This window comes from Salvia hispanica, chromosome 3 (assembly GCF_029641045.1).
Source record: "Salvia hispanica isolate PSC_SH4W2 chromosome 3, Shi_PSC_v1, whole genome shotgun sequence".
Taxonomy (NCBI): domain Eukaryota; kingdom Viridiplantae; phylum Streptophyta; class Magnoliopsida; order Lamiales; family Lamiaceae; genus Salvia; species Salvia hispanica.
In genome coordinates this window covers 20,038,648-20,051,466 of record NC_142694.1, presented here as the reverse complement: position 1 = coordinate 20,051,466, position 12,819 = coordinate 20,038,648, and the positions used below count along the sequence as shown (strand labels likewise).

At 35.9% G+C, this 12,819-nt stretch overlaps 1 protein-coding gene and 1 long non-coding RNA gene across 4 annotated transcripts; one reads left to right on the top strand and one right to left on the bottom strand.

Annotated features, from left to right (window-relative positions):
- Positions 1–796: 796 nt before the first annotated feature.
- Positions 797–2,670, bottom strand: LOC148930342 (uncharacterized). The gene is made up of 2 exons (XR_016137375.1): positions 1,969–2,670; positions 797–1,871 (listed from the first exon to the last, which is right to left on the bottom strand). It is a non-coding gene; the product is annotated as an uncharacterized LOC148930342 (long non-coding RNA).
- On the top strand, positions 807–12,696 carry LOC125212150 (uncharacterized). 3 transcript variants are annotated; one of them, XM_089069306.1, is made up of 11 exons: positions 807–1,533; positions 2,669–2,729; positions 3,241–3,396; positions 8,210–8,374; positions 8,449–8,578; positions 9,417–9,700; positions 9,929–10,335; positions 10,408–10,615; positions 10,701–10,828; positions 12,154–12,258; positions 12,338–12,696. In XM_089069306.1, exons 5-7 carry the CDS (start codon positions 8,544–8,546, stop codon positions 10,156–10,158), a joined length of 549 nt encoding a protein of 182 aa, XP_088925432.1. In that variant the 5' UTR covers positions 807–1,533; positions 2,669–2,729; positions 3,241–3,396; positions 8,210–8,374; positions 8,449–8,543; the 3' UTR covers positions 10,159–10,335; positions 10,408–10,615; positions 10,701–10,828; positions 12,154–12,258; positions 12,338–12,696. The 3 variants fall into 3 exon arrangements, with proteins under 3 accessions (XP_088925432.1, XP_088925430.1, XP_088925431.1); XM_089069304.1 differs by lacking the exon at positions 2,669–2,729; XM_089069305.1 differs by lacking the exon at positions 2,669–2,729 and having other exon boundaries at positions 8,210–8,578.
- The last annotated feature ends 123 nt before the right edge of the window (positions 12,697–12,819 follow it).

Sequence of the window (12,819 nt, the reverse complement as noted above, 5' to 3'; positions counted from 1 at the left end):
TCATTACAAACCCAATCCCGAAACCTTTTAAAGTGAGGCCTTTTGCTTAACATCTTTTTCATCAATCATCCCATGAATTGAGCAATTCCCATCAAAATTTCAAATTTCTGAGATTAGGGTTCATCAAGAATTGGGCCTTTTCCATCAATAAAGAATCAAACATGAGATCCCACAAAATAAAATTTGATCTTTTTGCACCTACCAATTAAATATTTGTGGATAACATCTGCAGATGAAACCCGACGTTCAATCTGAGTCATCTGTCCAATCTTTTCAGCAAGAGTCATTCTATCATCAAATCTCTCACTCTCTCCTCCACGGGCTGCTTGGGGTCTTGTACTTCATGTACTCTGCCGCCACCGCCGCCGTCCGCAGCGCCACCGCACGGCGGTTCGCCTGAAAAAATACCTAAAAAATCACTTCCCAAACCTATGTGATAGTGAGCGACTCATGGTATTATGCTGGGTAGAGCTCGAAAACGAGGGCAATTTGGGCATAAAATGGAAGAAGACGAAGTCGGTAAAGCTGGGAAAACTTTATACCACAACTTTTCTGAGATAGTGTTATGCCAGATTCGCCGATTTTATTGTGGAAATCACCGAGATCCGGAACTTTTGTGCCGGGTTCTCCGACAACACCAACCGCTACCAAATGGTGGAGAAGATGGGAAAAGGACCAGTTTTATGGGCTTTTATGTGGTAATATGGGTTTCTATGAGCTACCAAACTAGCCCTTAGAATAATCGATTTTGGAATTATAAATAATAGTTCCTTCGTTCTCAAACAAACATTTCAAGTACATCTAAAAGAGTAACACCAAATAAAAGTTTATAATGTCCGACACATCTCCGAAGTCTGCTAGAGCACTATTATACAAATTTATCAAATTTCCAGTCTATTACAATTAGAGTAAGACGTGCACATCTCGGGCAGCCCGTTCAACGTCCGTGCTCACAGTCCAAGGAAGTACAATACATCATGGGAATCGCCGATGCTCTCCTAATAGGTCCCATGTTCTTCAAATGAGTTCTCCTACATAAAAAGATAATTAGAGGAAGTAAGATACAATTAGCTATTAATTAAAACATTAAGTCACTAATAAAAATATAGTAAGATGCATTTGCAGTAAAGAAGAAGATTCATATCTTTCTAAACAAGTGGGCATTCAATACTAATGTAGAGAAATCAACGGCTCATAAGCCCCATCCATTCTTAAAATACATTTTGGCCATAGGATCCAAAATATCTTGACATACTTCCCCTCCAAGTTACACCTCCCCCAGATGGATAGCAACATACAAATATAATAATGAAGATTAACTTTACCCAAGTTAAACCTCCCCAAGTTCAACTTTCCCCCACTTGCTTAGATGGGCAAGTATATAAACCCCAACTCTTTGCATTTTCAAGCAGCCATCACTGTCAAACATTCTCTTCACACCCATATAGAATAAAGGAGTTAGAGGAGGGAGAGTTGCAGATAATTGTAGGATCAAGTCCCCAATCCAACAACACTTTGTCCCACATCAAAGAGGTAAACTCCATTGCCTTCTTTCAAACTTTAATACACAACAATCATGCATACATCTTTAATATACAATCTGCCTAAGTGACACCAATAATACTAAGTAAAGAAGTAGAAATGATCAATAACAGAAACTTCATCATAACAAGACAATACCCAAGTTCACCAAATTTAAATATATAAAAGAAAGCTAGGATCCTACCACCAAAATAACCAGAGAGAAATGGGAATACTTAGCTTAGGATGTGAATCTGCCCGGGACATCCTGTAGCCGAAATTCGGCACCCCGTCGCCGACAACGACAGCCCCACGCCCCAATCCGCCACTGCTACATAGCAATTAGTAATCTACAAGTTTGATACAGCAAAAACTTTTAAATCAAAGCTTTAAAATTTTTTTAGAAAATAAAAACAAAGCAGGGAAGAATTTTAAATAAATCCTTACCTTTTGGGAGTTGGAAGTTCGGCGAGGAGGCGGTAACTGTGGTGGCTTCGGGGAGCTGCTCCGGCAGCGCGAGGTATGGAGGAGGCCGAAGCCGCTGCCTGTGCATGCACAGTGGCGGCGGCGGTAGATCGGAGAGAGAAGAGAGGGAGACAGAGAAGAGAGAGACCGCCGGAGGCGGCGGCGGGACGGTGGCGGCAGCAAGTGGAGTGGGAAAGGAGTCTCTCTCTCATCGTAGTTTGGGTTAGGGATTGAATGGTGAGGGAGATGAAGGGGGAGTATATGGGTTATTTTAATTAATTGTTGTTGGACTGCATTTTATTATTTGGGCTAAGCATTGGAGTAAATAAATTGAATCCAACTCTTTCATAATTGGGGCTGCAGTAAATAAATGAATGGAGGCCCGATTCCAAAATTTACTTATCTTTGGACTGAAAATATTAGGGTGTCTTGGTCCAGTTTCGGAATTTGAATTTATTTGGAAGAAATTGAATATTAAACTTCGGTAATCTAACGTGAGCCAAGTTAATCATGGGATTCGAGACTAATAGAAGAAGAAGGATCAAATACCATACGAGTTTTAGAAGTTTTAAAAAATAAGCGAAAAATGAAATGGATTAATCAGGAGGCACGCATTTCTATTAAAGTTTAAGAATTTCTTGAAAGTTTGATTAGTATTTTATATTGTAATGTTTCCAAAAAGGTTATCTCCGCAAGTTAAGGTCGGAGCGAGAAATTCAAGTTAAGGAAATTAAACGAACGAGGTGAACTTTTCTATCCTACGTATTAATGTGGATGAAAATATAAACTTATGTTTGTTATTTGTGCAAATGATGTTGTCTTGCCATAAATGATTTGTTTTATGCCTATCTGTTTGGTTGGAACGTAAGAATCGAATTCGGGTCCGAGTGAGGGTGGTGTTCCTACTCGGATTAGTGTACACAGGTGACCGTGGAAGGTGGCCACCTTCCACGGCACAAAGATGATATAGTGGAGGCCGTTGGGAGGTGGCCACCTCCCCGGCTGGAGAAAGATGTAGGTGACCGTGGGAGAGCACCATCTCCACGGCACTTGGTGTTCAGATATGGCAAAGTATGAAAGAACTTAGACTGCGCAGTCGAACAAAGATTTTAGTAAGCTCGGGCCTTTTAAGAGAAAACTCTCGAGTGTTACTGTGATGGCATGATAACATTTTCATTTTATGTATGTATATTTCGGCAATGTGTTCATTGAGTATTTTTATACTCAGCCCTGCATACATTTCTAAATGTGCAGGTTGAGCAGTGACGGTGGGGAATGCTGAGCAGAGTTTATGATTTTCTTTATATTTTAAGCAGAGGCTCTCAGAGGTGCATGTCTCCATACATGTGACCGTGTTCATTCCGTTGCGTATTGTTCTTCTATACTCTGACAAATATTTATTATTGAAGAGTAAGATCTCCATTCGAGTTCTTCTGATTAAAAGTTAATTTGAAGTTGTTTCCCTTTATTTCCAAGTGGATATTCAGATATTGTTTCCCCCTTCCCCTCTTCTTATCTCCCACCCCTAGTCACGGGTTTCCGGCTTTGCTATCCCTAGCAAAGTGCGGTCGTGACAGGTTGGCTGCTGCCACACAATTTGTGGGTCGAGTACTAAAACTACTGGGTTTGAGAGACTTAAACTATTTTACTCTACCTACTGGGTCTAAGAAACGAGAACGTACGGAACATGCATGACTTTGAGAAACGAAATATTTGAAAGTTTTAAAACAACTGGAGTTAACGTACTAGACAGACTTTCCTAATAAACGACCAGGGTCTGGAAAAACTGCAGAAAAGTAAAATGACATGCCGAAAGTACTGACAAAAGCAGATCTGATTCTAACTACCAACAAACTTCATCTTCTTCATGAATCAAACGAGAATATCAGAAAGAACAGAGCATTTAACACCATAAAAACAGAGCAAACTTCAGATCTAAGCTTAAAACGAGAATTTAAAGCCGAAACTTAACAGATCTACGCTACTGGACCTAGCAGATGAAGAAACAGAAAGTAAATAGTCATAATCATGCAGAATGTAAACAGCAAACACCAGATCTACGAAATTCCAACTCAAATCCACCATGATTCAACAGATCCAAACATCTCCATACGTAAAACCACAACCTCCAACAACAAACCAACAGATCTCAGCTCCAAACATGCAACAATCAATAATAATGAAAGCGAAAAGCAAGAAATAAACATCAACTCAGCGAGATCCAACAAAAATCAACATAAACTTCCATAATAATGAGAAATAGGTTCGAATCCAGTAGATCAAAGTCAGAAACTAAAGTTACGAAACTAAAAACCAACAAGTACTAAACAAAAAACAAACTAAACAAAGCAAGGTAAATATTGTTTCTTCGCCTTCACAAGGCGGTGTTACACGACAGCTAAACGTTGAGAACCACCACGACGGCCAGAAATCACCCCATCTCCAAATGCGCAGCAAGTGAAATGAATATTTGAAGTGTGAAAAAACAGGAATGGAACAAGGAACTTCAGGAGTGAGCTAAGAGAGTGTCTAGGGATGTAATGTGTAGATGATGGATGATATGTAGCTGTTGCCTTCTTCCTTAAGTTTGAGCTCTTTATATAGGTGAGACTCTGATCCCTAGGGCATCCTTCTGGTGATTTGACGCTTGTGCCCTTGAATAAGATGCTCTAAAATCTGCTCTTGCTCCTTCCTGCTCCTGTCGCCAACTTCTGATCCTCCCAGGTCTGGACGACGACATCTGATTTTCACTTCAATTTCATCTATTTTGCATCTGCCAGGTCAGGTAACAACAACTTCTAGGTCTGGCAGATTTGTTACGCACATGAACTCGGAAACATAGATTAGCGCCCCAAAAGTACAAAATTTTAACCCAAAACCAATGCATGAAACGAGCCTTATCATAGTAGTATCTCTCTAATGCCATATTCTCTAGATGAAACCATTTTTTTCTTGCGGTTCCGGTTCCAAATCGTAATCCGCTGTTCTAATTTCACCGGCTCAAGGAACCTTGGGCATCTCTTCCTAATTATGCTATCTATCATGCTACAAAATGTGTGTAGGAATTACAGATTTGCACAATGTTTTAAAAACCGGACCAATAAGCGAACCGGCGAAGCTATTGGTTCACGGTTCAACCGATCAGACCGATCCAACCACTGGTAGAACTGGTTTTCTGAAGCATATTAATTAAATATATATTATATAATTATATCAAATTTTTTATATAATAAAATGTGGTTTTGATCAAATTCATATATATTTTTTATAGAGGATAAGTATTATTAAAATATAAAATATTAGTGAACTTAATGAGGATAAGTATGATTAAATTTTAGAGAAATATAAATATCATTATAATTATTTTTTAGTGAGCTTAATGCTACCCTATAATTATATAAGTATAGTATATGTATAATAGGAGTGCGTTAAAATGACAACATCTCTAAAAATAACACCATACCACCATTCCTAGTCAATCATTTGTACACATGGACGAATAATAAACTGTCGTGTGGCAATAAAAAAATGCTCAAGTGTAAAAATCTCGGCCAGCAATATACAACACTGTATATAGCAATTTTTTCTCGGCCAACAATATCCAACACGCTATACAGCAATCTATAGATTGATGTGTAGCGTTTATAATATTGCTGCGTAGCTTTTATAATATTGCTGGATATATGGTGTCACAGTGTCACTTAAAGAGGTGTTGTCATTTTAACACAAACTTGTATAACATATTAAAACATATACTATTAATTAAATATACACTACAAAAATCTCGCGATTTAGCAACGGAATTTAGCAGCGGACACTGATCCGACACTATTAGTGGCGGAATTAGAAGCGGAATGTCCATTGCAATCATTAGTAGGGGATTTAGTAGCGAATTTTCAATAAAATTTGGCGGTATAACAACGCGTGATATTTAGTAACGGATTTAGTAGCGGATCGGTGCGTGCTAGTAACTAGTAGCAGACACATCCACTACTAATAATTATTTATTTATTAATAAAAATCTAAATTACGAAATTTAATGTCTATAGCAACGGATTCGCATCCGCTAGAAAATAGTAGCAGACATATCTGCTGCTATTATTATTTTTGTTAAAAAAATTCAAAATTTTGAAAATAAATAATTTAGCAACGGATTCCTTTCCGTCAGTAGGCAATAGCAGGGAAAATATTCGTTACTATTCCGCTGCTAGATTAATACCCCTAAATTTTAAATTTAATTGAATTATTTATGAATTAGTTTTGTACCTCGTTTCGTTCATGAATTATTGTCAAAGTTTGAATTGGCACGAGTTTAAAGAAATATGAAGAAAAGTGAGTTGAGACGGTTAGCGGAATGAGGATCTCGTATTTATATATTAGTTTTATAATAGAATGTGAATGCAAAGAGTTAGTGGAAAGCGGGGTCCATGTACAAAAATGGAAAAAAAGTAAAGTGGACAACTTTTCACCGACCGAGCGAAATGGCAAAACTGGACAACATTTCACGGACGGAGGGAGTATTAGTTTAAAGCAATACAAAAGAAGTGATATCGGAAATTTATAACAAAATTTCACGATTTCGAGTTTGATCCAAAATAAATATACAATTTTTGTTTAGAATAATATTTTTTTTTTTAATTTGAAGATATATAATTTAAAATTTAATATTTTCTTAAATTATTGCGGAATGACTAGCATAATTTATTTTAAGTTAATTCGTATTTATGTAAGTACAATTTATGTAAGTTTATTGTTATCCAAATAAAGATAAATGTACATAAACTGTACACGTATAAAATACCCCTAAATTTTAAATTTAGTTGAATCATATATGAATTATTTTTGTTATTAGTTAATAGTAGTAATACAAAAGAAGTGATATAGGAAAATTAATACCAAATTTTCAGATGATTTTGAGTTTGATCTAAAATAAATATTTTCCCTTCGTTCCGCGGTAGTAAAGTCATTTTTTTTATGGATATTAAGAAAGATATATTAAAGTATACTAAATGAAGAGATAATAAAGTAGTAAAGAGGAAAAAGTAGAAAGAATATTAATAAAGTAAGAGAATGAATTGAGTAGGAGAGGGAAAAGATTTGCTTTTTGCTAAAATGGTAAACAACTTTACTATGGTGGAATATACTACTAAAATAGAAAGATGACTCAACTCTCATAGAACAGAGGGAGTACATTTTTTAAATAAAATAATATATTTTTCTTAATTTTGTAGATATTTAAGTTAAAATTTAATATTTTCCATAACCTGTATACATATATAATACCTTTAAATTTTAAATTTAATTGAATTATTTATGATATTAATTTTGTTAATAGAATAGCAATAAAAATAAGTGACATAAGGAAATTTATAACAAATATTCACATGATCAAATCCAAAACAAATATACAATTTTTAATTAAAATAATGTTTTAATTAGTTTTATGTCATTTAATTAGCTGATGTTTTTGTTTAAGCCACAAATAAAATTATATTTTATGTCTTTTATTGATTTTGTCAATATGATAGAAGATTCATATAAACCAATTGGAAATTGTGTAACATAATTAGAGTATTAATTAATACTTATATAATTAACTCAACTCACACACCACAACGCACGACTCTAACCATTCCTCCTACGTCGCTTCAACTCCACTGACTCTCTAAACGCAACTGCTGCGTCCTCGACGCCGCCGCCGCCGCCTCCTCGTCGTCGTCCTCCGCATCTCTGCTTCTCCTCTCACGGGTTTTTCTCCCCCTCTCTCTATCTCTATCTATCCCGCAATGATCATCTAAATTTTGCATATTCAATTACTTGCTTGTGAATGTGGTGTTCCCTCATATTTTGAATAAGGCCAAAGAGGTACCAATTTTAGAATGTATGGCAAAAGCGTTATAGTTTATGTTCGATCAATTCTATTGGGAAATTTATGTTTAGTTGGCACTTTTGCTTAATTAGGATTATTGTTTGTTACTGATTTCAGTTTTTGGTTAACTAGAATGATATTTTTGGTAATTTAGAAAGTCATCCGAAGAGTACATTAGGGATTAGAACTTGAGTACATTATGAGAGAGTTGAATTATAAACTGCTGCAGTGTTGCAATCTGCCGCTGCAATTCTTCTTTCTTTAGTTTATTTCTATTCCTTTCTTTTCTTGGGTGGAGTGGCTTGACCAGAAACACATGAATATTTACTAATGTTCACTTATGTTTTTTTGCAGTGATTTAGATATGTATCATCACCGTGGCCATCACACTATCACCGGCGAGTCCTCTCAAATGAGATCAACCGAACGAAACATCCACGAGAATGTCAATTTCATGGAAGATGATGACCATGTAGTGCCTGATAGGATGATAAAAATTGAAAGGGATTCCCACTCTGGGTTTGTTATATTGGTTATTGATTATTAATTAAGATTCTTGTTATTATATATTAACTAATATTAAAATATTGTAGGAAATTATTGGCCCATTGGCAGATGGCAAGTAAAATTACCTCATCATTTCACCAAATCCGAAATCCAACGGGTTTTACATGTGCTAAAACCCCAGATGACGTTAAGAAGGGTTACTTTGAGGAGTTTCGAGTAAGTATTAGTTTGATTGCTTGTGATTCTCACATTCTCCGATTCTTTTATACATATTCATATAGCTCAGATTGTTATACTATAGTTTAAACCCATTAAACAAATGTGAATCAAAATTAATCAAGCAGATTCATAAATCAAGAATCCATGATTTGAATTTGGTGATTATTTGGATTTGATATAATGAGTGGTGTGTGAGAATATGGAGTACAATTTTTACAGCATTTGCATTCATAGAATGTGCATATATGTGCGGTTTGTTTAGGCCTTAGATTTGACTTTCATATACTATTTTTGGATGGTTGGAGTATTTTAATTGATTTGTTTATGTTACTAACATGGTTTACTTCCAAATATAGCAAATGTAATAGTATTTGCAGTATGATGAACCTTGACATTGTAAAAGGTTAAATCATCACTATGTAAACCTTTGTTAAGGTACATAGATTTGTACAGTTTGATTAAATATTCCTTCTGTCCCATTAAAAATGAAACGTTTTCCTTTTGTAACTGTCCCATTAAAAATGAAACGTTTCCTAAAATGGAAACAACTCTATCTCTACTTTTTCATCTCTCTTACTTTCCTCTCTCTTCTTTAACTCACAAAACAACACTACATAAAATCCCGTGCCGATTCCCAAATGTTGCATTTTAAGTGGGACGGAGGGAGTACTTGTTTTTAAATTTCATCTGCAGAACATTTTACACATCTCTGTATTTTCTCTCTTGTGTTCTAATTTTGAATTGCTTTATTGACTTTTGGATATTGCCTAGGAATATATATTAATATTTCATCTTTCTACAAAAATCATATTTCTGGCTTGATTCATGGGAGCAGGAGGTGTGGGTCCTTTGGAAAACGAAAAGCTGCAATCAGATTTTCGTCCTTTATTACCCGCTTAAAAAAGTTTAACGCTCCTAATAAAGCAAGACCGAGTTACGTGTCAGAAGTGACGTGGAAAGGATTGCTAGAGCATTGGAAGGATCCCGATGTGATAGAAAAGTCGATACTTACAAAAAAGGCCAGACTTTCTGAGCCAGATGGTCCCGGAACCGGATACAGTAAGAATTACTCTTACTTACAGAGGCTCAACTTCAGTTGCAGCAAAAGCTCAAAAGTTGGTAAGTGTTATATATATACACCTATATATTGGGTTGTGATCAATTGAGATTTTTTAGGCTAATTGAGAAATGAGATGTAATATCAGCCACTCATTTTTATTAAATGAGTGGTCCAGAATTTGCTACATAGAAAATATTTTCAGATTAATTAATTATGGAATGGCAGAATGGTAATTTCATGTTTAAATTATGTACTTCCGCTGTTCTCTTTTTCCCAAATCCCTGCAGTTGTTTTCCATCCCAACCCATCTGCTTCTCCGCCGCCCCAAAAATCTCCGCCACAATCTCTGCCGGCGGCAAGCTCCTCAACGCCACCCTATCCTACCTCGACGCCTCCGATGAGCTCCAGACCGTCTCAATCGCCGACCTCAGCAGCAGTAGCAGCAGCCGGAGCGAGAGCGGGAGAAGCACCTCCTCCGGCAGCGGTGACGGTAGCAGTTCGTGGCCGTGGAAGTTGAAGAGCTCCGCCGCATTGCGGTAGAAGAAGAGGTTCAATCTGCACCTCTAGTTTATAGATGCCGTCCTTTTCAAATTCATCTCCGCCTTCGAAGCCGTGTGTTTAGTCTCCGCGCTCTGCTTCTTCTTCCTCTGCTGCGGATGCCATATCAATGGAGCTCTCAGTCTCCGATCTCGCGGTAATTTTGCGATTAATCAGTTTTCAATTCATCAGCATTTTTGATTTACACCTTCCTCGCGTTGAATTGCAGGATGATGATGGAGGTTTGATCTTCAATTCCGCAAGGATCGAGAGTAAGGAGATGTTGATCCTCGGAGCTCTGAAATGGCGGATGCGCTCCGTTAATCCTTTCTCGTTCCTCATTTATTTCTTCTCGCTCTTCGTTTCCGGCGACGACAAGCGTTCGATTCAGGCTTTGAAGAATAGAGGAGATCGGATTATCTTCAAATCTCAGCACGGTTTGCATCAATCGATCAATCAGTATACACATCTTTTATTTTATTTTTTAATTATTTGATTAACGGAGAAATCAAATGACTGCAGCAACAAGAGGTGGCTGGGCAATTGCGGCCAGCATCGGCGCGGTGGAGGCTTCTACAGTAATATTGATTAATATATCTCAATTTCATCTCTCAATTTCAGATCTGTCTCACTGATTTTGATTTTTGAAGGTATCCTATGTTTTCAATTGAATACTTCTACAGTAAAGAGAGGTTTTGTTTCTGCATAAATTTCCTAGATCTGATGCTTGTTTACCAGTTGTTGTCTTTGATCTTTCTGCAAATTCCTTCTTTGTTTATTAATTTTTGTTTAGTTGAATTGAGTCTTTTATGTAGTTGTTCGGATTTCGAGAAATCTCGTTGCGTTTGCCTATGATTGAAGGTTCAATTCGTAGGAGAAATCATTAATTTATTGTTTCTCTCTCTAGAAATTATGTTTCATGCGCCGTATTAATCGTCAACATCTGCTGATTCAGCCTAATTTCATTCTATTTGTTGACCGAGAAATCGTTGATTGCACGAATGGAAGTCGTCGTCGTCGGTGAAAGTTGTTGACATTTTGCTATAGGTTGTTGACAGTTGATATTTGACTATTGATATGTGAATTATAAGTGTTATTTTTTAGTTGTTGACATTTTAATACAAGTTGTTGACACTTGATATTCGTGCCATTAATATGTGCATTATAGTGTTATTTTTTAGTTGTTGACATTTTAAAACGAGTCGTTGACATTTGATATTCTGGTTATTGATATGTGAATTATAAGTGTTATTTTTTAGTTGTTGACATTTTAATACGAGTTGTTGACATTTTATATTCTGGCTATTGATATGTGAATTATAAGCGTTATTTTATAGTTGTTGATATTTTAATACGAGTTGTTGACATTCGATATTCTGGCTATTGATATGTGAATTATATGTGTTATTTTTTTGTTGTTGACATTTTAATATGACTTGTTGACATTCGATATTCACGCTATTGTTATGTGAATTATAAGTGTTATTTTTTAGTTGTTGACATTTTAATACGAGTTGTTGACATTCGATAATCTCGGTATTGATATGTGAATTATAAGTGTTATTTTTTAGTTGTTGACATTTTAATACAAGTTGTTGACAATCGATAATCTCGCTATTGATATGTGAATTATAAGTTTTATTTTTTAGTTGTTGACATTTTAGTTGTTCACATTCGATAATCTCGGTAGTTGACATAAACTACATGCTATTGACATTTCGAAAATGTTGTGGATTATGTCAACTATACACATATAATGTCAACTATAAGGTGTTGACATTGATGCAGACTATTGACATTTGATGTGCAGGCTATTGACGATAATACCCCCTAGTTGACATAAACTGCATGTTGACATTTCATAAATATTCTGGATGAGTGGCTGAGATTTCATCTCAATTCTCAATTAGGCCCAAAAATCTTAACCTGACAGGACCCCATATAATGTTTGTTTTATTATGTTTTTAATAAATAGGCAAAAGGAAAGGGTGTTCCCATTGCTGAAGTTTCATATGAATCATTCATGACACTACACTGCAAGAATGGGGAATTCATATATAAGAGGACTGCGGATATTGCTGTAAGTTATAAATATGTATGTATTTAGATATAATCAATTGATTATTCATATAACATTTATTTTCATTCATATTAACTAGGCGAATGTCACTGAACTTGCTGTTGCTCAAGGCGAAAATGCCAACTTGAATGATATTTTTGTAAATCAAGTTATGGGAGGTCGTCTCGACAAAAAGAGGAGGATGGTTGGACCCGGAGATCTCGGGCCATGCCTTGTAGATAATTCCTCTACACACACTGTTGGAGGGACGAGTCATCAAGTGAAAAATTCAATGAAGAGCGCTAGAAGAGAATGAAATTAGAAGAAGATATGAAGATTCTAAATGAGAAGATGGACCAGTTCATGTCCCATCAGTCCCATAACTCGAGCTTTTAGAGTCATGACAACATCGAACTTCATGTAATCTCCAAAATACTTATTAGTATATCTATTATTATCTTTTGCTACAAAGAATTATTATGATTTATTTGTTGAAATGTAGGTGGGTAGTAAACAGGTTACCGTAACTAGATAAGCAATAAAATAAGTTTTCTGGAATATAATATTAAAATTAGCAACGGA